Source organism: Anoplophora glabripennis, unplaced genomic scaffold (genome assembly GCF_000390285.2).
Source record: "Anoplophora glabripennis isolate ALB-LARVAE unplaced genomic scaffold, Agla_2.0 scaffold70, whole genome shotgun sequence".
In the NCBI taxonomy this organism is placed as follows: domain Eukaryota; kingdom Metazoa; phylum Arthropoda; class Insecta; order Coleoptera; family Cerambycidae; genus Anoplophora; species Anoplophora glabripennis.
In genome coordinates, this window is record NW_019416247.1 from 890,966 (window position 1) to 917,594 (window position 26,629).

The 26,629-nt window shown below is 33.0% G+C and overlaps 1 protein-coding gene across 3 annotated transcripts in view; it reads right to left on the reverse strand.

The window, feature by feature from the left end:
* Positions 1-6,193: 6,193 nt before the first annotated feature.
* LOC108903687 (TNF receptor-associated factor 4) overlaps positions 6,194-26,629 on the reverse strand; it is a 109,018-nt gene continuing 88,582 nt past the window's right edge. For 2 of the 3 annotated variants that reach the window (XM_018705943.2, XM_018705944.2), the window contains 4 exons: positions 9,103-9,207; positions 8,736-8,897; positions 8,084-8,662; positions 6,194-7,267 (listed from right to left, as the gene is read on the reverse strand). In XM_018705943.2, coding sequence (XP_018561459.1) covers positions 6,914-7,267; positions 8,084-8,662; positions 8,736-8,897; positions 9,103-9,207 — 1,200 coding nt within the window. In that variant the 3' untranslated portion in view covers positions 6,194-6,913. Of the gene's footprint in view, positions 7,268-8,083; positions 8,663-8,735; positions 8,898-9,102; positions 9,208-18,307; positions 18,619-26,629 lie in introns of those variants that run through there. The other variant, XM_018705942.1, reaches the window with a different exon arrangement.

A 26,629-nucleotide genomic window follows, 5' to 3' on the forward strand; every position in this document is an offset into this window, starting at 1 on the left:
GTGTCCTGAAAATGTTACACTACTTCCACTGTTATAAAAAATATTTTTCTCTCATGAAATGTAAAACCGCATTTAAGATATTTTCGCATAATATTGAAATCTTTTGGCGTTGTAAATTGCTGTAAAAATTAACTGTGATTAAACATTTCCTGGTAATTTATTTTCAACGCCCAAAGATAAGTATGCAGCAACAGCAATAAATCAGCGTATGCAGATATTTTATTACGTTCTCGTGTGGCATAAACATGGGTACCAAATAATTAAAAAAGTAGTTTTGTTTAGAATGTTTTAAAATTTAAAACAAAAGTGTTAGGTTTTAGATATAACTGGAAAGCACTTTGTTTGATTTAAATGAAATTTGTAGTGATCGGATATTACTTTATTTAGAATTTAGAATCGTTTAATTCAGTAAATAAAAAAATATTACACTTATTTCAGATTTTTGTTAATTTTGCAAATGATGAATGAATTATGAATTGCGTTTTTCATCGAATAAATCTAACATGCTCTTCAAACGATTTTATTATTAAATTTCTAATAAGAAATCAAATAATTTAAAACCATTAGAAATACAAAAAATATACAAGAGGAAAAATTTTGAAAGTCCTTCCTCTTCCTCTGATAAAACAATAAATGTAACACCACCACAAAAAAAAATAAGTATTTGCTAAGGAGTTAGGGTATTTTTCCTATTTCTGTAAATATAAATCCGGTTATAAAGTCAAAAAGTGACATATAAACGTGTATTAGCATCATAATTCATTTAAATCGAACTAAGCTATTTTTTTCCAACTTTAATGGCCTGTAATTACTAAAAAAGAAACTTTGAGTAGATGAGTTTAGTAAATCGCTTTATTTTGGTCACAAAGATCTATGTACTTTCATGTACGTAGAATATTGGGACACCGGGTGTAATATTCTTTTACCGAATATTTACTTTGCATCAATTAGTATTTTGAGAATAACATTAAATATGTATATATTTTATTATAAAGTACAAAGCAAGGGCGTCGAAATTCGAAAAAATGTACAAACATTTTCTTAAACCAATAAAATATTGGAAGTTTTTATTTAGTTAAAAAAAAACAATTGTACTAAATTAGTATAAATAGTCATTTGTATGAGAAATTCTTGCTCTTGAATTTTAAATAAAGAAGAAAAAAAATTATCTATTATTAACAGTGCAACTAACTGTACAGGATGTTTCTTAAGTAGAGATAAATTAATTATTTTGTTATTATTTTAATGTAATGAGTATCGTAAAAATGCACCTGATCAAATAAATCAATATTGTTGTTAATAAAAAAAAGTGTAACGAAACAAAAAGTGAAGATAATACAATGGCGCATATGATGACCTATTTTATTTGTAATATTATACAGGGTGATACATTTTGTTTCTGGCAAACAATGACCGATAATACCCACACCTCTGCCACTGGTAGGTTTCTAAAGCTGGCAATTTTTTGTTTAATACTTACTTTCATACTAAATACGCACACCGAATTTGGTTAAATTATCTCAAGTGGTTTAGAAATTAAAAATTAAAAACTGATTTTTTTTTTAATTTTTTGTCACGCTGCGCTGTAGGTGGACAATGGCGGACCTAAGACCCCACATTTATATATTAAAAAAAAACATTTTTGGCCACAGAATACATCCCTGGATTTTTGACCTCTACTCAAGAAATACCCTGTATGTGTAACGCACCAATTTTGAAGACCTATGTATTTTGTAGGGGAGGCAAAACGTTTTTAATTTTGTAGGTTTACCCATAGATTTAAGAAATTTATATATTTAAATTTTTTATAAACTTAAATCATTGTACCTATTTGTAACTACAATTTATATTTCTTTCATCGTCTCTTTTATCTTGCCTCAACGTGGCCCATTGGCTGGCGACGCCCTTGGTACAAAGAACAACGTTCATACAATTGTAATACATGCTGCAATATTGTTCGAGGATATGAAAAATCTACAAATTATTAGGTAATACGTACTATTACAGGGAAGTAATCGTAATATAAATGTCGCTCTTTTTAATTAAAATTTGACGACAAATTATTACAATTATATGGATTTTGATATTGATAACAATATATTTCTTTCATTCCCGATTTTGCTAATTCTTATGTCAACAGTGGTTTGCGAATTTGGAACATTGCTCTAGTGACTCAACGATATCCGGTCAGCAACTCCAATATTGTTAAATTCTAAGTGTAGTAAGTTGTTTTATAAATTAGTCACCCTGCAACAAGCTATAAAAAATCGCGTACTGTGCATTACACATGCTACAAGCTTGTTAGTGCGACTTGAAGTTACCGCTTAATTGAAAATTCGTGTCTCTAGAAAACTGTTGTAATTTCATGTCAATTTACTGAATATTTGCGATAAAAATAATGTTTAAATTGCGGCTCAAGCAGCTGAACCATATCGTTGATTTTATTTCAAACAATAAAGTGTTGTTCGTTTATATAAACGTTTATATGCCTTATCGAAGTATCCTTTTAACTATTGACTATTTAAAAGTAGTAGTAGGATTTATTGCAAGCTGAAAATCACATTAATTTTTCACTTTTAATTGGAATGTTGGCACCGGTGAGGTTGTTCCTTTTTACTAATTCTTGTATTGAAGATTGAATTACATACGGATATGCTCATAACTGGAGAAGGGTATCGATATTCGACAAATATTCCTTTCCTGTGAACCACAGTAAGACGTATTTGTCCAAAGTTTTCTTATAAAGGGTTAGTCAAAAGTGTGGAAACCCCAAAAATCTCAGCGGGAAAGAATTTTTGGGATAAATGTTGAGGACAAAAGTCTCAGCATTTTTCACGGCGCATCCGATGTTAACCTTGATGTTCAGGTCAAGGTCAAGGTTCAAGGTCATGTCAAGATCAAGTCAGTTTTTTTACATGGCGACCCTCCTTTTCGATCCCGGAAATGGAAAGAGCAAAAAATTATGCATCCGAATATGACATTCACCGTGACTTCAAGATCAGTTCAAGGTCAAATGTTGATTTTTCCTGTAATTTTTTATTTTTAACTACGGAATCAGAGGAAGTGATAGTCTTTGAGTAGATGGTACTCCTAAGTGACCTTAATCTTGAGGTCAGTAAAAAATTGTGAGTCCCTTCTATTCCATCGTCGATAATAAAAAATGTCAACCGAAATACTCACTTCACCTCTGCCTGACCTTGAGCATTGACCTTAATGTCGCGGTTAAGATCAAAATAACATATAGAATTTTACACACTCTTCTAGCGTCGAAATAAGGAGTTGTTACTCCAAAAACCGATATGACCTTGACATGTTCTTTCGACCTTGACTTCAAGATCAAGGTCACTAAGGAGTATAATCCGGTATCTATTCAAAGATTGTCACTCCCTCTGATTCCGTAGTTAAACATAAAAATTTACAGTAAAAATCAATATTTCACCTTGAAGTGACCTTGATCATTGACCTTGAGGTCACGATCAATGTCATATTCGGATTCAGAATTTTCTCTCTTCATTTCCGGGATCGAAAATTAGGGCCGCCATTTAAAAAACCGACTGGATCTTGATATAACCTTGAACCTTGACCTCTGACCTTGACCTTGACCTCAAGGTCAAGGTTACCGTCGGATGCGCCGTAAAAATTGCTGTGACTTGTCCTCGCCATTTATTCCAAAAATGCTTTCCCGCTGAGGTTTTTTGGGGTTTCCATATTTTTGACTAACCCTGTATATACAAAATACTGTTACGTAAGATTAGCAGTTGTTTTATAACCTTTGGACGTTTCAGATCTGTGATTATAACAAATAAAAAAACAACCACATGAAACCAAGGAAAGAAACGACCTGGTAAAGTTCAATTGATATCATAATTATATATTTATTATATTAAAACGTGAGTCTCCGCACAAATAATTCTTAGAAACTAAAACGGTAATTGAATTGATATTAGTTAATTATAATTAACCTAACGACTAACTTTTTTGTCATTGAAAATCGCTTAGAAGTTTATTTGTTCCAAAGTTCATTGTCTCTTGCAGTTGTATAATTAATTAACTTGCCGCGTTAAAAAAAGCCACAGTTTTGCACGTTATAATTTTTATTGAAAAACCTGTCAGACGCAGAATAAATAGCCTGACAATTTTTTGTATAAGTATATCACGTTTTCAAAATGAATATTATATACAATATATTTCCTCTGTACAATACAAACAATATTTATTTTCCAGTGGGTATTACACAATGTTTTTGTTTTATAAGAATTTTTCTCAAATCATATGTGACTGGTTAAATGCAAGGCAGCAAAACCATTGCATAATGTATTTTGTAATACATAAGTGTAGCAAAACTAACTACACAGACCTAAAAGTGAAAGCTCGTAAAATTATTTTAATTTTCATAACGACCACTCGGCTTTCTGCAATAACAGTAATTCTGTATTATTGAATTTCCCTGGTTTATTAATTGGACAAACTGTAAGGTTTCTCTGTGCGTATCTGTAATAAAATTCTTAAAACTGCGTATACGCAGATATCAATCATTCTACGAACTCTTGCATTTCAAGTAAGTGATTCATATGAGGTTTCCTTAAATTAAATGGCATTATAATAATGTAAATCTTCCAAACCTATATAGAAACTACTATAGAATGGTTTGTAACACGATATATGAATTATGTACTTCATGTAACAAAAAAAATTAGTTGGTTTGTAAGTAGAAACCAAGTATATGTTTTTTTTATAAAATGTCCTAAAGATGTTTCATTTCCGATTTATAAGTAAATAATGGTATTGCAAAATATATGTATTCAATAAAACATAGATAAATCAAAGTAGGAATAATGCTCCAAACTTTAAATTCCTATATTTATTTGAAAATTTATTTCATAGGTACAGTAGGATCGTATTCGATGCATAGTAGAACAAAAAGTTGTCGGTCTTTTATCAAAGGAAAATTGTGTCATAATTTTTAAGAGGCGTAAGATGAACCATTTCAAATTTAAAATGAAATTGAATGTAAAATCTGAAATACCGCTGCATACGCACTGTGTTCTGGTAGTAGCTGTAGTCGCCCAGGTGCATCGAGTGTACGAAGTGGTCGGTTATACGTCAAATACTAACCTGGCGAGCTTGATCGTAAAACAGAGAGTGCCTCCAAAAACCAAGTAAATAGTGGCGCGTACAAAGGTAAAATGTAGTACCCACATATGTGGAATTTAAAAAACAAATTGGATTTATAATAAATTACATTTAAAATAAATAGTTTATGAGAATAAAAGAATTTTTGTAGGAACAAGGGTGCCAGATGTGAACTGATCCCTTTGTTTTTTCGTAATGTGTAAAGAAATTATTCAATTTATAAAACCCTTAAAAGCGTATGGCACTGGATCCCTTGACAGGTAATGATTTATTACTTTGCATCGAATATGATCCTACTTATCTCATTACTGCCGTGGAGAGATATCGGCAACTTTGTATACTTTATATACAAATATTGTTTCCTATGACGACTGCATTTCTTATATAAATTGTTTAGGCAACTATATATACAATGACATTGTATTGTTGGCTGCATAAACAATACCTATTATCGAAATATAAAATGTTTTCTAAAATGTAACAATTTATGTAGTAGTATTCTGTTTTTTATTACTACGATGATGTAAGAGATAAGTAATTTGTATACATACAATAAAAAATGTTTATAAAATAGTATATCACTATGTATAGACAACCATATACACACATCATTGTACTTATGATTGCCTGCCACAATAAAGAAGTTAGCCCACCAAATAGTGTGTAAATATACACGATGCCTATAATAGGCTTATACAGTCTTCATAAAAGCCACGTTACCAGCAATTTTGTTTGAAACAGTAATTTTATTTCCTTCGCATTGAGAATTCAATTTTCGTAAAATTAAAAGTTTTTAAAACAATAAGGTCAAGGTTATGATAGAGCTGTTTCATCGGCTTGCGATTGGTGTAATTTTTCACATTTTATTCATCCAATCAGCGATCCCATTATCTCGAGCGTAGACGTAATGGTTTGTCATTGTTCACTGTGAACGAATTATTAATATCGGCGACGCCAAAGTTGCCTAAGCTCGTAATCAATTATAAAGGCTCTGTACATAAAATTGATATTATCTTGGGGATCAAGTTTTTATTAACACTAAAATGAAACACCATGTGTCATGTTTACCATATTCGTTTATTAATAAACTCAAAGGTATGTAGTAAGAGTATAAAATTAACCTAGAACTGACTAAGTATACGTACAGAGTACATTTTGCCATTAGATGCTATATTTACAAAAATAGTATAAACAAAACTTTGGTGTTCTCCAGCTATCACAAAAAAATACACACATATAATTTTGACACTTTTTACAAATTTCCTGAGCAACCTAACCTCTCTTTATAAAAATACCAAAAACAAAAATGCAATATATCGCTATCATACAAAAAGAAACAATGTTATCCAAATTAACACACCTAACACGAAATAAAGTGTCACTTTGGACGAGTTATTGAACAAATTAGAGATTTTTAACCTTATAAGTTATAGTATAATATAGTCTTATACAAAAACACATTCAAACACAAGAGAAGGAAATATTGAAGTAGACTAATTTAAACTACAGTTTAGCTTCAAACAAAAAAAAGAAGATGAGCTTTTTTGGAATTTGCAAAAACAATTGTGTTGAGTTGTATTAAAAAACCTTCCCCAAGAACACAAAAAAGTATACAAACCTCACCTCAACACACTCATAGAGAAACCCCAAAGAAACCATACGTAGAATCATACAATATACAGTCTTCATCAAATATAACGATACATCTGAAAATCTATGTACATTTTTACACTATGTACAAATCACAATGAGATCAACAAAATTAACAAAGACGCAGCATTCATACGGCAACAATCTTACTGGGGTCTACTTTCACCCTTATGAACATTGTGTCATCCTTCATGAAATGCCTCTTCTTCAGCATTTCATGCGAGACAAACTTGGGGAATCCGAAACCGAGAGAATCGGGCTCTCGGCTGGGCCTCTGGAAGTTCTTCCACGTGGGGTCTGGAATGAAACTCTCGACGATATTGCACGCCTTTTCCGGACAAGTGGACTGGTCGAAGAGGGTGAAGGAGACGGAGTGAGCGAAAGGCCAGCGCAGCAAAGCGTCATACTCGCCTGGGAGGATTTTTATGTAGACGGAGATGTGGGAATCTTCACCGGCGCCATTTCCATTGGGGAAGAGAGATGCCTGCAAAGAAATGTATGTTAATCACTGTTATCAGGAATCTGCCACACTATAACAAAATTTGGTATATAACTCTAGTTGCTACAATATGAATTATCATCAATATTTTTAATCGGGACACGAACGTACCTACTTAGATTGGTTTTTGTCTTTAACGAATACGTTAGGCTAATATTTGCCTACTGAAATCTAGTATCTTTAAAAACATAGTGTATAATAACGAGACCCGTCAAATCAAGTTTCTAGGTTTTACACATTTTTATTTTTTAATATTTTTTATTATCCCTACTGAAATATTTCTGGTGTATTTCTTTTAAATAAAAAATACAATTGCTAGACAAGCGTAACAATCTGATACAGAAAAATAATTAAATGAGACTTACTGGCATGCAAAAGGTTTTACTTCAAATGATGTTGCCAAAACAGTTATTTTTTGTTTCAGTGTTGATTTTTCTTATTCCTTATTTCGGAAAATAATTTATTGTTTTAAATTAGTAGTAATCAATGAAACTTTTGCCTATTCGCATTTTAAGGGCAATGTTTACGTTATTTGATATCATATTGGGGATAGAGATTTGTTTAATAATTTATGAAAAAATATCGGTAGGTATATATTCAGCACTCCAAAAAACAACGTAGTTAACCATTAATGATATTAATAAATTACATACACTCATGGTACTGACAAATTTTAATAACTGGTTTATTCAAAAATCGAAAAATATTGAGTTGCTGTATCTTCCTACATTAAGACAAGTGAGGTCACTTTATCAGAAATGGGATCATTATTATCAGAAGTGGGATCAGTCACTTTCTTACCTGGAGTTTGTATCCATACTGACTAGTATAAAATGGTGGGGAAACCAGCTCCATGCCTTCCTTGTTCTTGGCTTCGGCCATCTTCGCAGAAAAATCGCTAATCTTCCAGATCAGAGTCCCGGAATAATTCAGTGACAACCTGGACAAGGCGCTCTTCAATGAACTAATCTGGTGCTGTTGCTTGGACACCACATTGCACATCAGAGTCAAATGCTGCTGGCAGTTCTCCTCCAGGTGTTTTTCCATGGCGTACCTCGGGCCCTTGAACCTACACCCGGCTTCCTTGAAGCTGCAGCTATGTACTGAGACGGTACACTCTTCCTTCAAGTGAGTTTCGAGGTCTTCTCTAGCCAAGACGTTGACGTCGCACCTATTGGGGCACTGAATAGGAACCCTTCCACACTTTATATGGTGCGCGGCCAGAGTGTCAGCCACGAACTCCTTGGTGCAGTACCTACAGGGTAGGAGCCTCTTGGAGCAGTCTCCTAGTTTGTGCTGGCTGAGGTGACGTCTGTGGACTTTGACCCCGCACTTGTTTTCGCAGTAGAGCGGCTCGTAGCCGCAGTTTCCCACGTGGTTCTACAAAGAAAGAAGTGGGATAGAGAAATATTTATCAAGTTGAGGATAGCATTAAAAACTTTTTTAAACTTACTTCTAAGGAATGTCCAGTGAATTCCTTGTTGCAAAATTCGCACCTGGTTCTTCTCTGAGGGCAGGTGTACTTCAGGTGATCTTCCATCAACACTCTGGGGATTTGGGCGCCACACTTACTCGTGCACGGTATGGCGTCGTGTTTGCAAGTGTTCAGGTGACCCTGAAAAAGAATAAATTATATATTTGCGTTATTTATAAGACTGTCGGGATATAATTTTAATTTTTGTTACACAGACTTGAAATTTATGAAATAAGGAACAACTTTGGCAATTTTTTTATTAGAATATAGCCTTTGCTAAGGCATAATTAAAACTATGAAGATTGTTTCCATATTTAGTGAACTATAAATCGAAATATTGTTTTACCTTCAATTTCCTAAGTTCGTCAGACCACTTGCAACCCTCCTTGTGATGGATGCAATAGACTACAGAGCTCATAATAGCCTTCTCAGACTCTGGGTCGGAATATATCTGTAACAATTGAAATAAACTTTAAAATTACAGACATATTGACATATTGATAAAAAACACACATATATCGTTAACACCTTAAAATATTCGCTAGTGTGGTGGCTGTGGTGAGAAAGAAGACGAATAACTGTACGCTTATCGCATTCGGTATTATCTGGGATAGGGAGGATGACTGATTCAATGAAAATAAAGTGTATTTTATTCACGATTCATCGACACATGATGTAATGGTAATGGTGGTTTTCTTTTAATTCCTTATAATAGATGCGATGCACGTGAGTCATTCAAGCATGTACGATGCGGTTTGACATTCCAGAGAGCGGGCTCGGTTCCTCGTAAAAGCAATTTGAAGAGGAAGTCGGCGTAAAAATAAAAAATGACACTAGACCAAAATGTAACAACTTTGTGCCTGTACCAATTATACGTATACGTATTTGTATACAATGGTTATCATTATAATAACATTCTCTTTTCGCTGACAACGCGGATGGCACGAAAAAACGTTACTACTTAATTAGTATAATAAAAATTCTTTTGGAATATCATGTGGAAGTAATACAATGGTATCCAGCGAGCAGATACGGTTTTTCGCTTAACCGTAGATGATGTTCTGGTCTTCCTTGCGCTACTCGGGTTGTTCACCTTCTCAATATCAGCAGCGGACGGCGCCTGAGTTGCAAATAGAATCATCGCGTCATGTCAAAGGATATTTACAATTCATGATCCCGTGCTACAAAAGTGTATCGTGAGATTATGGAGCTACTCATATGTTACAAGGTTTTGGTTTGATAACATGGACAATGCACTATAAAAATAATCTATATGTAGTTATTTAGTTATTAGATATTATAATAGATTTGGTGGCTAGGCCTTTTACCTGATTTTCACCCTGCATACGTCGAAGGAAATGTGTATATTAAGGTTCTTTTTTTTTGATATCACAAAATTCTAGGAGATAAAAAACCAAGACAAGAATTATGATGAAACCAAGTACATAAGCGTTATGGCATGTATCAAATATGTGAAGAAAGGAGGGCCGCGCCGACAAAGTGGCCATTTCCCAATTTTAAAAGCATTTCGGAGGCCGAAAGCTGACGCCTTTCGCAACGGATGCCAGAACACGACAATCCAGCTAGTGAGATCATCGTCGAAGCGTATGATATGAGATACTCGGGGGAACGGTACTCCGTCTACTTTGACCCAGATAGGGGTACGCTTACGAAAATATTATTAACGCTTGCCCGATTAGTATGTAAATTGAAGCGACGAGGACCTTCTTCGGTAAATTGCATTGCTGTACAAACCTGTTCCTGTTCGACGGCATTTAGAAAGAAACGAGCAAAAATGGTGGCCGAGAATGTCTGCGCAAAGTAGAAATTGTCAAGGACGTTTCGAGTGACCTTGAGAAGATGAACACTTAACAGAGAATATTGCACCTTAAATTGAAAGAAATATAAATATGATGTCGGACATAAGGCGACAGTGTTTTGTTTATTTGGCTGAGAACGGCAAAACGATTATTATAAATACGAATATAAAAGTGAATTAGATGTTTCGATGGTTCTCAAACAGTTTGATTCTTTTCACAACAACGAAAATGGAATGTCTTTACTAAATATAAGTATTATTTTCAATAGTTATACAAAAAAAAATGGATGGTCCTTCGAACCGGATCCAACATGTCAAATGCTACGGATTTGTTGGTATACCTACAAAATAACAGAACTTCAAATCATAATAAAATTACTTTGAGGTTTTAAAAGTTTATTTTCTTTATGAATTACGATAATATCTAAAAGTAATCGATAATTTTTGAAATTTGTAATTCGAAGTTTGAGAAATATCACAACATTCTTGAGGAGATTTTCGTGTGTAATTTATGATTCTACACAAAAATGTACTCTTCTAATCTGAAATTTACTATGTTTCACGATAATAGTTGTTTACATTTTTTCCGTAGGACAAGTGCCGCATGCACACGTGGTATGCATCAGCTGTGTAGCGTTAGGTTAAACGCTGTTGACACGTTGTGATGAAACTCCCCAATATTAATACTCGCTCTATTTTGAAAACTGTTAATCTTACGCCCCTGTAATATACAACTTTTTTGTTCATTTATGATTACTCTATCTCTTGCTGAAGTAATGGCAGTCAAACTTCTTACACCCTGTATAGTCCACTAATTTTAGTTAATGGCACTCTGAAAAACCCTGTATAATGTGTTCAAAGAACGTAAAAGCATCAGAAAAGACAAGTATTAACACAAATAAATACTGATATTGCACAATAAAGTTCATTCTCATTATTTACTGGTGTTATATGCAGCCACTCAAAAAGCTGCATTTAACGGCTCCTACTGACAGAAACACTGACTGATCCAAACAAATAAGTCGTAATTCTGTCAGGAATTCGGTGAATGACGGCCCATCTTCACCCTCGAATTTTTCACGGTTATAAACCCGCATCTGAGCATTATTAAACAAGGAGAACACCCAAGTCGTCCGCCTGTCCCTTTCACATCCTGGCAAAAGTTTCTTTAGAAACCGGATAGTGACGGATCGGCACAATGGCAAATTTTTTGCCTCCGATTCGGTGAAATACCCAGAAATCATCGATTGGGTCCGACTAACCGATTCTATAGCTGACAACGGAATGGAACTATGATACATTAAAAGTTTTTATCGTTTAAATCGATTGAGGGTTAACCAGAAATTGATTCCAAGGAAAATGTAAATAGGATTAAACGTTTGTTTCTACTACGCCGACTTGTGTAACATTTGAAGAAGCATGAACTATTTTATTTATTCTAAAAACCGTTGTAAATTTAAGTTGTACATTATACTTGGCTATTTGGTGAATATTTAAATATCTTTTAGTAATTAGTTTATCTTCAAAATGTTTACTCTAAAAATGCCTAACATGTAACAATAAAACTAAACCCAGACGACATGCAAGCACATAAAACTTTATTCAAATTCAAACACCTGATAAATTTGTTATCAGATCTCAGTTAAATAAATATATGGATTTTTTATCGTTAAATCAACTATTAAATACTGTACAAACTTAAAATGGCTTCGAATAAATGAATTTTTTTTTAAATGGTCTCCTTTTTGAAGACATCTTTCCCGATCTGAATCTCTTTATTTAGCAAGAAACGTTTTTTCGAGTGTTTTGTATACTATTCGCTAAAAGTAAGGATTTTTGCATCTTAAACTTGTCGTTTGACGTCATTTATTTACCATTTGCAACAAATATTTGATGTAGGTAATAAATAGATTTGAAAAGCTACTGTTACCTAAATTGCAGATATTTTTCATACTGATAATAATAGACGTAATTGCACTCTTATCATTGGAGGGCTTAACAATTAATTGTAACAAATTCGGAAATTATTCGCTCAACGGGAATTGCGATAAAATAATAGAAACCAGTTAATATGCAGTCTAATTAAAATATTTGGCTAAACTTTAATGGCAGATTTTACGTCACAAACCGACAAATAAGTTCGTATAAACATGTGTCCGGAAATGCCTCGTCTTCGTTGAACTGTATTATAATTTAAGAAGAAATCGATTTTTTGTAATTATACTTGTTCCTATATTTATTTAACCATACCCATATACAGGTCTCGTTGTCCAATTGAAGAACGAGCGCACGGGAAAACGCGGCACAAACACAACCGCACTGGGCCACCTGGCCATAAATTCAGTTGTCAATAAATGGTCTAACAGTGCAGTGCAGCAATGCGGAATTTGGTGTGATTCAAGTAATTTTAATTTATTATAAGCACCTATTAATCATTCATAGTACAATTGCGAAAGAGAGAAATAAGAGGGATATTTTGTTTACCAAGATTATTACAATATGATATTTTGGACACCTATTGAAACGGAACACAAAGAAATTTAAATGCTTTTCAAAAATGGTTCTTACTTCATGTTTGAATGAATTTTGGATAAAAAATAATAAAAAATTAGTCTATCTCTAGGTATTTATTATGAAAAGTGTCGACACGAATAAAATAATTACGAAGACAGACAATATTTGAAACCAGAAACCAAACTATGCCTTTCCAGAGGTTTTTGACGCGCTGTATCAAAGTAGTACCTAGTCATAGTTTCAAGATAAACTAACTAAAAGTCCGAAATACAGGGTTGTTCTCTATATTTGAGGTTATGTCACATTACGAGGTAATTTTTCTTCACAAAACTCGTAATATCAGAAAGTACTAATTTTCGTTCGTTCAAATATCTCTTTACCTTTCCCATAAATCGGGTGCTGAAATTGGTTAGTTTGGCGTATTTGTCGATATTCCGAAATTGAGAAGCTTCAGATGAAGATTCAAAAAGAGAGAAGAATTTTTAATTTTATATTTAATATGGATTTTGAAGAAGAAAGGTAATATGTACTTTCAGATACCATTAACGAGTTTTGTGGAGAATGACCTAGTGATGTAACATAACCTTAATTAAAACATGTTTTTCTCACTTTGAGGTTAGGATATCTCTAAATCCAGATGTGATGGACCAATTTAAAGCGGATTCGAATTCAGTTCATCGAAAACCCTAGGGAAAAATATAGTCGACCAGTGTTATTATTCAAATAATCATGTTCTTTATTAACGAAAGAAGGTTTATTTGTATGACTTCTCCTAATTGTTTTCTGTAACTTGAAACATACGATAGATTTTCTGTTTGTTCCAAGCATGTGTTTATAGAAACTTTTTTAGTTAATTTGCTTATATTTGGCTAAATATTTAGTTACACCTTGTATATGGAAGGGAGGCAATTGAAGTGCTTATACAGAAAAAATATTCAAAGAATTATATGGTTTTGCAAAACTATCTTTAACCTTAACAGACCAGTTGTTTCACACATAATAGACGTGCCCACATTTTGGTTATAAATTCTATCAACTCAACAGAAAAGTAAAGCATAGTAAATCATCATAAAATCTCAATAAAATGTTCCTACACAAGTCTTCTAACGATTGTAAAATGTTAATTATTTTAAATTCTAGAAAAGTAAGCAAAAAAAGAATAATTCTAATTTACTTTTAAATTATTTGCTCGTCGTCTTAGAAAGGAAAGTTTGCTGTAAATAATTGCATTGTAACTTGTATACGTAATTTTTTCTAAGTGAAATTGAAAATTAAACCATCTACAGTTGAATAAAAGTGAATTGTATTAAAAAAGTCGGTATATTTCATTAAAGTAGTAATGTTTATGATAATTGCGTGTAATAAACGACCGTATTGGGATAATCGTTATCTTGTCATTATTATGGTATTTTTTCTCAGTATAACGAAGGATCCTTGATAAAATTATAGTCAATTGAACTACATAAATACTGTATCGTATCTAGACCATTGAACATCCAACTTTACAATGGCTGTAACCGAGGTTACACCATAGAATTGAATCCACTTTGTTCTATTTATATCCAGTAATAACAAATACTAAGAATGGAGAAACCCGTGTCTGCAAGCAACGCGTTCATTCAACAGGCGCCAAATTCTTAATTGAGACTCTCAATTAAAGTCTAAAAATAATTAAAACCATAAATTTATATTTGGTTTATTTGTAGATTACCAATTGAGATGTCTGGGAACCGTCAAAACTACGAGACCCACTTTAGTTACGCTAATAAATTTATCGCAGCCTTCTGCGGCTTCGAATTTTGGGATAGGTACGCTTTTTGACATGTAAAAACAACGGAAAAACTTCGAACTAGGCCAGTCGATGATTTTGGACAGGTGTGCTACAATCCGACAATAATTATGTCAAGACCGATTTGGAGATCTTACCAGCGCCTACTTGTTTTCCTAAGGCATGTTTTCACATATCAATAATCCTTAAAATTGTGTGAAACGTGGGCGATTTACACTAGCTCGAGAATTCGGATCCATCAGATTATGCTCATCAACATCAAAGTCGACATTATACAAGACGTTTCTCAATTAATAGGACAAACTGAAAATTTTCCAAAATGTCTCTGGAGATGATTCACGTAGAATGATGAAACTTGAACTAATTAAAGACACAAAAATTATACAGCACTGGCGAAGATATGGGAGGTCAATATCACTAAAAACCCTAGAAATGCGACGCCACTGAAAATTTAATCACTGTTTTTAATGTCTAGTGGTGTCTTACAATTACAGATATTTACAGATCTTATATTTTATTCGAAACAACGTTCATTTTTTATTTCAAACTTCAATGAATTTCATACGAGTTCCTTCAATTTTTCAATATTTCCCAAAGGACCATACCGTCTTTTGTTTTTGAGACGCAGGACGTGAAAGATTAGTTTTTGAAGGCTTATAATTTTTTAAATAATCAACATTGTACCAAAGTAATTTACTTTATATTGATTTATTTTCATCCGAGGATGTTATAATATGTGTTAAAGAATAGAAGCTGCTTGATTTCCTGCATTTTTGTGATTTTAGCAAGAATAACTTCTTTACATAGAACGAAATTTTCAAGAAAATTTTATATTGTAATACAGGATAAACTCTTGAAAATCGAATACCAAAAAATCCTACAAAGTAAGTACTGTGGTGTCAAAATTAATACTAATGAATTATATGACTAATTATATGAATTCATTGATTCAAAACGCCTTGATTGGAAGATTACAATATTTAATACCTAAATTTAATAAAAACTGGTAAAATCGTATATTTTAAGTTATTTCTTAACTAAACGTAGATGTCTGTAATATACGTAGATGTCCGTGAGTGTCCACAATTTAAAATAACTCCAGTAAACAAAATTATGGAAAATTATTTGCTAGAAATGTGACTTTAAATACGTTTTAATTAAAATTGAAAATTCATGGTCGTAAAAATTTTGCAATCTTGTTGCGTTGCGATCCAACTTTTAGACGAAGGTAGATAACTTCTTTTTTAACTTGGACAGATTTTCTCTTGGCTACGTTAACAAAGGAGGAGAAAACAGTTTCCTTTCTTTTGTAATTTTCATTTCCTTAGTGTCTATTGTTTTGGAATTTTACATTTACGTTTCACAACTCGAAAATAGGTATATAGATATTATTTTTATATATCGAATATACTTTTTAACATGCATGAGACAATCGTTAAAATTAATTGTGGAATGCAGCCGTATGTACGTACACCAATTCCTCTGCTTCAAATAAAAATTCCGAAGGTTAGTAAAAGCTATTCAAATGGCATTCTCCGGAGTCATGCCTCATGAAAAATACATTTTATACTGTTAAAACTTGCGGTTTGCGTCTCTGAAATTGTGTCATAAAAAGATAATGAAAACATCTCGGCGAATGCCAGTCTGGACAAGTAACCACAAGATAGTTTCGATTAGGCTTACTTTTGGTAAATATTTATCGCAAATGAAGGTGTAAAATTGCAACAGAGGATCCCTTGTTCCTGGGTATTGAACCTTTTCCCCGCATTACCCTGCAATCTTATCGGGAATGTTATTTGGTAAACATGTAAATCAAAGAGTTCCGTGGATTTTAATCAAACAAAAGGCGGTTTCGTTGAAAGATACATAAACCGTTTACCTGTGACATTTTTATAGACCTAGCCGACTATCAATTCTATTCGTTGAAGGAATCAATTTAATCGGTGTAGCAAACGGCAAACGTTCGTCTTTCTTCTTTCCTGCTGACCTTCCCAGCAGGAAGTGAACTGTTAAATATAAATTAATAGATTGCCGTTGACGTTGTCGGTATAGTATTCTAGCTGGATAAGCCAAATAGATACCACATAATAAACTGAAACGATAAATTCAATCGTAAAATCCCATTCTATGTTTATTTGTTGTTATGATTCACGCTTTCTTCCAATTATTGCGATAATTGGGGTAACCATTCACCACCTTACTCGATGACCTCATTTCAGGAATCTTAACAGTTACTAAATTTTAATGTAATCATATTTTCAAGCTAGTACGTGATGTTTGGTTACAAAATAACGCCGGAAAGAAGATCCTTTGTCAACAAATTGAATTATCTTCGAGTGTATATATTTGTACAGCGTTATCTTGTGTAGGGTTTATATCGACTAGTACTTCTTTAAGAAAAAAATATTAGACACAAAAGTTGTAGATATTTCTTCGAATTTTTTTAACGTTTTCAAAAAAGACATTCGGGCATCGCTATGGGAAAAAATACTACCAAACTTATTGTATTTCTGCATATTCTCTTAGAACGATTTCTCAGGGCTACAAAGATTTAAGGCAAATGCTTTAAAAAGAGATTATTCATTACTCTCAACAGACAATTTTATCTTTTCTTTGTGCAGATTATCCGACGAATTGATGGTTCGCTCAGAAATTTGTTCCGTATGAATGGAATAAATCGTTACGATTTGTCGTTACGTGTGTGACTGGCATAACATATTCCGCGTATGCGGCACATTTTTGGCCATATCTTCCGTACTATTAAAGATAAACCAATCGAACCTTATATCACTGTAATCGTAGGAAAGTGGTCTATACGAATATGTAAAAATATACAGGGTGTTTCATTTAAAAAAATCACAAATTTGGGACACGCGATATTCAATTTCTTTTTTGGAAAAAGAAAAGAGTGGAAAATGCGTACGTTTTTTTTTCGTCGTTATTATGCTTAATAACAACAGAAGTCTCTATGATCTTCACACTAGAGGGTGTTTTATCTAAATCACTTCTGCTTTTACAGATATCTTTTACGGAACTTTAAGCTGCAGAAAATAATAAAATTTAGCAGCAAGACAAATTTTAAAAAGTTGTTTTCTTATCTACCTTTTATGACATTGATACTCTGTCGTTCTGTCTAAAAAAAAAATCGAATCACGTTTCAACGTTTTCAAAGTTTAAAAATTGACAAACTTTCCAAAACGAGGAAAAGATATGTCCGCTGTCCCAGGAACCTATTTGTTATTTTATGTAGACAGTTACTGACCTAACACAGACTTGTTCGAACTTGCAGATAGGAAGGTATACCTGCACACGTCCCTGCTACCTGCATCGTCTCATTTTTCATCAGATGCAGGCAGCTCTCGCGGCCTCGAATCGCATGACATACAAATTTTCATTGAAATCGCAGAAATTATATTCTCTCGCACTTACTTGGTTAACTTCAGTCAAGGATGAATGGTTGTTGTTCATCATGGTGTTAATTTCGTTGTTTTTAGACAAGGAATTATTACTCAGCGTCGGAGTTATAGTAGGACTGACTTGGTGTATGTTAACACTGTCCTTCGAACTCTTATTCGGCGATATCCTGGCGGGGAAGCTCAGCGTTTTCGTCCACTGGGCCAAACTGCGAACCATCTTATCTCCTTTTAATTTTATCCAACCCAGTAATCCACAAGACTAACACCGAAAAACGGACTGTGAAGGTTCCGTTCGTCCGGCCTTCGACACGTACGATGCTTCCTTTCTCGCGACGTGAACTGAACTGTTTTGAGAATTCTTGTTCTCAATCGGCCTTCCGTGGCCTTTCCCCCTCTGCGCATTCAGAAACAGCTGTTTGTGTGGATTGTGCACCGCTCGGCGGCGTATACGGAGGTGGGAGGCATCCTTTAACGTATTTTTTCGAACGGTGCCCGCGGCCAAGGGGACGACGGGTATACTGGTCGATTTGTCCAGAGAATGTTTTGAAAGAGCGAAGATACAACGCACTGAGATCTAACTGATACTCTAGTAGAGAAAAATCACCACTTATTCTGATATGTAATAATAAAAGGAGTATGGCCACCAGGACAACCAAATCTGAGTCCTAGTATTGTTTTTTATAACATATATCTAAATTGATAGATATGTACCTGAAATCAAGTTTTTTTTTAACATTACGACATTGCAAAGTTGAGGAATATCTTCAAATTAATAAACAATCTTTAAAAAATTTGGGAAGATGGCCATATTTTTTTTTGTCAAGATTGATGATTTGAAATAATCTACAACAAATTGACAAGTTAATTAGTAACAATATTTTAAATTAGGAACAGACTGTATCCTAAGTGTCAATTTATGTATGTACAGGGCGATCTTCGAATTTTCACTAAAACTGATTTTGGTCACAGCTTTCGAATTGTCCATGGGAACTATTTTTTTTTTTTCTATACACTATGTGTCTCTAAAAGCAGTGGCGGCTCGTGACATTGAGAATAGGTATAAAAAGAAAAAAAAACTAAAATTTTCAAATTTTCAAGGTCAAGCGGCTTTAAATGAATCTACAAATTTTTAGTTGCATTTGCAATATTACCAAAATACTGACGTTCGCTAGAAGAATTTTCATTAAGATTTTATAGAAAATAGGAACACAATTAAACTCGACATACAGAAAAGTTTTTTTAAATAAACACTTATACTCCGAATACCATTCATTCCGAAACTTCCGAACGCACACTGTCTTTTGACTTCCCCCTTTTTTCAACATCGAGAGAAGGCACAGGTCTCTAACAACTTAAAAAATCCTTTTTGTCCTCAATTTTCCATCTGGAAAATGGCGTTTCCAATAAAATACATACTGGATCATACATAGGAAACATTTCTACAATTATTGATACAAAACAAATATTAACAAAGAACCGTTACAATCGTGCACTGGGCGACGTATCGTATAAAATATTTAAAGTCGAGGCAGGTGATGGGCGATGGCGATGCTCGCGTCACTCGTTCCCCCACGCCGTAGTTTACTCACGTGTTGGCCGCCTCGTTGCGATGACAACCGCCGTAAACAATGCTATGAAGTGAAGCGAAATACAAACTGATTTTGATCCGCATCGCTTGCTCAACGAAGGCAATATTTTTTTAGCAGGCGGTCATCGCGCAACTGTTCTGTTTATTTCTGTGTATAAAACAAACACAATACATTTTCAATATAAAATTATACCTAAATAATAAAATGTATATAAAATTAAAAATAATTTTAAATTGCACAACCAAACGGAAATTTTAGGAGAAGCGGTGTGTCACTTGCGTCACCTGGCGAGCCGCCACTGACTAAAAGCCAACAAACTCTAGAGGTCAAAATCTAAAAACCTTTTTAGATTTGGAAAATTTAATAATTTTTAATCACACAAAAAAATTCACCGTATATTCTTTCTATTATTCCTTGACAAAACACGGGAATATCTGATTTTTCATTGAGGCGGTATTTACATGAAACTCAATCCCATAATGGCAAAAAAAATCTTATTTTGGTAGATTCATGTGTACATAGAATATGGTACTCAAGCGGTTTTTTCAAAATTAACTTTATACGTGAGCTATCGTATCAATTAAGCAAATACTTTATATGTAGTTAGGTATTTTTTAGGTTTTTATTCTATTTTCGAGAATTTTTTTGTCATTGCAAAAATAAATGTATGTACGTGGTATTTTTCGGTAGTCATGAAATATTTATGCCCTTTTATGGTTTCTATACACGTCAAAAAACTAAAGAACAATTTTAAACGTGTTGAACCCAATAAGATATCGACTTCTTTTTTTTATTTAAAGTAATTTGAATTCATTGAAGGATATACTAATAAAATCGGGAAAAAATCATTTTTTTTATATTTTTTTAACTTTCAAAATTTGAAAAATCCAGACTAAAATTCGTATGCCCGTGTTTTTTTTCTTTCCGAGTTTTTATTGATTTTATTAGTATATTCTCCAACTACAAACACATACAGGGAGTAAAGAAAATATCGTTACAAAAAATTCAAGTTACACTTTTTGCCCTGAAGGGAACAGGCAATATAGAAATTCACCTAAATTTTTTTAAAGTCAGTGGCGTAGAAATATTTAAGAAAAAAGGGGTGCAGCTTCCCCATACCTGGATTACACCCTGGATTACACACTTAATCATTGAACGCTTCAGGTTATGAGGGATATGTAGTGTAGTATTCCTAGCAAATTTGGGATTATTCCCTCCTACCGTTAACAAAGCATTTGAAAAAAAATGTTTTCCACTTTTCAACAGCCTGTATCTCACCAAGGAAGCATTTTAGGCAAAAATTTTATATGAATTATCCCTACTAATTTTAAGTGTTCTATTTGCTGGCGAAGTTTGTAACCTTATTTTTGGTACACCCTGTATTTTTTGATTTTTGATTTCAAATAAAATTTACTTCTATGGCTTACACAAAGTGGACCTTTGTTTAAAGGTGATAAGAGACATATAACTGGCCACCATGACAGTATTTTGTACCAACATTCTTTTTTCGCTTAATACTTAATAAATGTGTAGCAAAAAAATCCCCAGCATTATATTTGTATTTTCTTTGAAAAAAAAATTGTAAATGATCTTATTTATTTTTTAACTAGTTGTAAATATCCCCTTAATTGATTTTATCACACTGTCCTCAATTTTTAATTCATCAATAACAATTCGTAATGCAATTTTGCACAACTATTTTTTTTTACTTTACTGCTACTTTACCCTTTGTATACGTTTTTAGTAAATACTGACATATTATAGTAACATATTGAACCACTGACAAAAACCTTGCATTTGAAATTGTTTTCATAATATGTCGACGTTTGAAATAGCAATAAATTTCTGATATATTTATATCAGTGTTTCAATATTATTTTAGCAATAACATTTCGAGCAAATATTTTTGCATTTCAGTTTGGTGTTAATAATACCTACCAGTTCTTATTGTAATTTTATATACAAAATCTAGATAGTCACATGCGAAAAAATTTCATATTAGGTTAAATAATTAGGTTTTAATATCTATTAATTTATAAGTACATGTCTTTTAGTATTATTTCCCATTGACTATGATATTATCGAAATTTATATGACATAACTGAAAATTGTTAAGTAAAACTATTACTTTTCTTTTTTAAAATAAATATTGGGAAAGCTTAGTTTTTTTACTTTTTTATATCAATTTCTAATGTGAGAAATTAACATATTTTCTTTGCTAACTTAATATTAAGGCGATCCGATTTAATTGCTAAATGCATTGTTTTTCTCAATCTTCTTATACTTTTAGTAGTGGAAAAATAGTGCCAAATTTTCTGAGGTGCCAAAAGTTTCCCAATGCCATCTTGGGAATATGGAATTTTGCTATTAGTATCATATGGTGTATATAAAAATAAATTAATTCCAATAAAATTCATGAAGAAAAAAAATCATGAATCACACAAATCCACAAATTTTGACCCACTATATTTTCCTGCCATTACAGTACGTTAAGTTCGCCATGGACACCTGTAGAAAGAACTGCTGAATACTAAAAATTATTTATTAAGTTAATTCTGAACACAACCGCTAGGCAATTTGCAATGTTCATTGAAACACAAACAGTATTAATTGAAAAATATATTTCAATTTTTAACGCGTTTTGTTATCATTTGAATCGATAATACTTTCCAAAGTTGTCATTCTATTAACAATGTAGGGCTGCTGGTTTCGCGGTGTGGAAAATTTAGCAATTGCCGATAAGGTTCAATGAATTCCAATTTGCAGACGAGGTGCATTAACGGTTTTACCTTACTATAACGTCTATTTAGTTTTGTTGCATTAGCGAAATAACTTCGCTGAGCTCCGTAAGGTCGCAGCCTTTGCTTTTGTAGCTTTTTTTGCGTTATTACATGCATCAAGTTCTACAATCGATTTGACTGCTTATGCGAAATATAATACAATTAGCTGATGAATCGAGAATGACAAATTAAATCACAAAATCCAAATCAATCAAAAGAAGGGAAGAGGATTGTCATCTTTCCTTCAAAATTTTGCGGAAAGTAAATATATATCTTCACCTTCGCTAATGTCACAAAAAGGTATTACTAAACACAAAGTATCTACTAGTCTAAAAAACGGTCTGATAACTTTATTCGCCATGACAAACAAGTTTGTCATATATAAGTACGAAATTGAAAACGGTAATTTCAAATATTTGCCATAAAGGAAAACAAAAAGCGATAAGTCTCTATTGTTCCATTCCAATTTTTGCTAAAGAAATATTGCTAGCAATTTACGGTGACATTTCAGAGAAAAATATTAGAAACTAACGCCCTGTGGTTGTATTTTCACTCATTTTTGGAATTAAAAATTTGTGGTCCATGTTAACAGTATGAAAAACGATATTTTGGCACTTTAAAAGATGTTTTTAGGAAGAATCAAAAGAAAACACCCTGTATTAGTCAGTCTAACGTGTCGACGATTTCAGAAGTGTGCGCTGTACAAAATAACACAATTAGTATAAACAAAGATACCATGTTTCGCTTTAACACAAGAATTGTGACATTCGGAACAATGGGCAGACAAAAAAAATATGTAATTTGAAAACAAAGCGCCGAGACGTCGAGGAATCCATTATTATGTAAAACTAGACCGTAAATCATCGTATGACAATGGCGGCTAACTGTATTTTTAATTAGATAAAGTTTGGTAAACAGTCAATTAGGTTAAGTGAAGAAAATAAGGACGCTCAACTGGCGCGGATGAGGATTTAATGCAATCCCAGCGCGGAATAAAAGCAGAAATAATGGTGAAAAAAAGAATTGTTAATTAAGTACTTGCCGATAATTTTTAAGGATGACTGCTTAAGTATATCTCAAGAAATTCTGTTAGGATTCAGGAAAATATACCATAAACCATGAAAGAAACTTATCAAACATGTAGATAAATGAGGAGATTCATAGTGGCCACCTCGTGGTCCCGACATGAAATTGTTGAAATTTCTTAAGAAATAGTAATAGAGCTGTGCCAAAGGATTCAATTTATATGATTAAGGAGGTTTATCTGATTTGCAATTGACAAACAAATATTCATAAAAAAATTAATATAAGCTTATTAATATGAAGAAAATCCTCAAACAAAATTATGACTAGTTTGGATAAAAACCTAAGAGACGAGATGTTAATAAAATAATTTTTCACGATTTAGTATGAAGTCTTATGAGAATGCAGATTTTTTTAGTCTTTCCACTTAAAATGCGCAACAATTGACGAACAGTTTCCACAGCAACTTGTATAAATAGGAAACCGATATCTAAGGAGCCGTATGATAGCCCGTAGAAATCGATTAGGTACTTGTAAGATACATAATTTATAGTAATTCTCCTTCAAACTGCCGTCGTTGACTAACTTATCCTCCATATGCGTGATAGCGGCAACGCCGCGATCTCGACGTAGCGTATTATTTGAAATTTGCAGGTGTCCAAGAAAACAGAATGATCGAACGCGAGCGAGCGAACGCCGAGGCGAGCGAGCCAGCCAAGTGCAACGTTGGCAAATCTAAAGGCTTACTACTTTAGTCACTAGCGAATCTACAGAAACTCTCGTTAGACTTTAGATGTACCTCCGTACCCGATAAACCTCCTTAAATGGGCAACTAAACAAATTTTATAATTGTAAACACTAATGTCAGTAATTAAGGAAATGATATTTTAAGGATAATTTGATTTCCTATCTGACATAGAAGAATATCGACTGTGATCGAATTCACACGTATAACAAATATTTGACACATATTTTAGTATACCTACCAACCACTGTGATTCACCAATGACATTCTTTCTTGGCTCAAGTAATAAATTGCTGAAGTATGAAGTATGCAAGTCTCTATGTCAGGTTATCTATAGAGATTGTTATATACAACCTTATACTATTTAGATCAATCTGGCATCAATTTTTAAATTTACATTGAATAATATGACTCGCTGTTAAGTTCATCAACACAAATTATGACACTGAGAAAGAAATTGGAGAAATAGGGAGAAATGAAGAAAATTATAGGATTTAAAATTTTGTTTTCCAATGTTCCTCTAATCACACGCTTTTAAATAATGTTTTTGGAAGTCAGTTGTTGAAAATGAAAAATGTCGCCTATTTATCAAATGATAAAAAATCTATTGCGGAAAAATGTCATAGTATCTACTATTCTTTAGATAATTAAATTCATGGAAATATTTATTTATGGCATATAGAACGTCTTTACAACATAGGCTAGATTGCAAAGTTCGATATTAATTTGTTTATCAAATGATGTAGTTGCATAAGTACTTGTTATGCTTTGGCAAATATAGGCAACACAATTGTGTATACAGTACAAGAATTACGCCTCTTACCTGCGCAGTAGAGGTTTATTTTAGGTCATTAGTGTTATTTAATGCAAACAATTTTTATCAAGGAATAAATAATTACAGATGCGCATTCTGGGTTATCGCTGTTTTTTTTTTGCTTCTATGGACATTGCGATAGTTCAGATAATGAACAAAAAAATTTAAACAACAGTAATTAATTCTAAATGTTTGTTTTTTTTTTCTAGCATCTATTTGTTATAATAAAAATACTTAAACAAAAGTTACACTACCGCGTTTTTAATTTATAATGCCTGTATTTATAAACATATAATTTTTTTAATTTTCCATGCCTTTGACAAAGCATACAACAAGAAGTGTATTAAGAGCTGATGATCTGGCCCCGGACTACAAAAAGAAGTAAAACCCTAACCGAAATTTCTTTTCTCACGTCTTTATATTGATGCTGGCCGATGGTCGACCCTCGTCAGAACCCATAGCCAAACATAATTAACAGTGAGTCATTCTCTCGGAGTGTTGCCCCCTAGCAGCTACACAGGGTTCGGTCTGGATACCGGTTTGATTTGCGCACTACCACCACTATGATGGACAAGTTTCTACAGGAAGGTGGTCAATATGAGATGAAAAGAGACCTCGGAGACTTCCAGATTTAGTTTGGATTGAAGACGGAAAAATGAAAAAAATCGGTCATTCACATAACTCTCTATCCTTACTTTTTTTATCTTTCTAATCAACAAAAACAAATGGTTAAGATCATCTGTGGTTAAGACCAAAGCTTCAGGAAATTTATTTCGCGATTACAAAGAAATGTATAAAAACAGTTGACTTTTAAATTTCGAAGATATGATCTAAACTTTTGTTTCTTTTTTAAATGGAATAGTCTGATCATTTGTCAATTTTTGGATTCCTCTATTTTTTTCTAATTACAATGATATGTACCTACATGTATATTCGCTTTGATAGTTTGCACAATTTGATTTATTTGCTGATCCTACGTAGTCAAGATTGCAAAAAAAATTAACTTCTCAATTACGAAAACGTATTATAAAACTTCTTTTTTAGTAGTGTTTTTTTTTAATAAAATATTTCTGTCGTATTCCACCCTTCGAGCGAGCTTCAGGATTTCAGAACACCCCGTATATTCATAGAAGTCATAATCTTGTACCTACGGATATGCCGGAGACCGCTGAATTGAAAAGGAGGCGAAACAATCATATTCACCTACCTTTCCAATTCAAACNAGGAGCCGTATGATAGCCCGTAGAAATCGATTAGGTACTTGTAAGATACATAATTTATAGTAATTCTCCTTCAAACTGCCGTCGTTGACTAACTTATCCTCCATATGCGTGATAGCGGCAACGCCGCGATCTCGACGTAGCGTATTATTTGAAATTTGCAG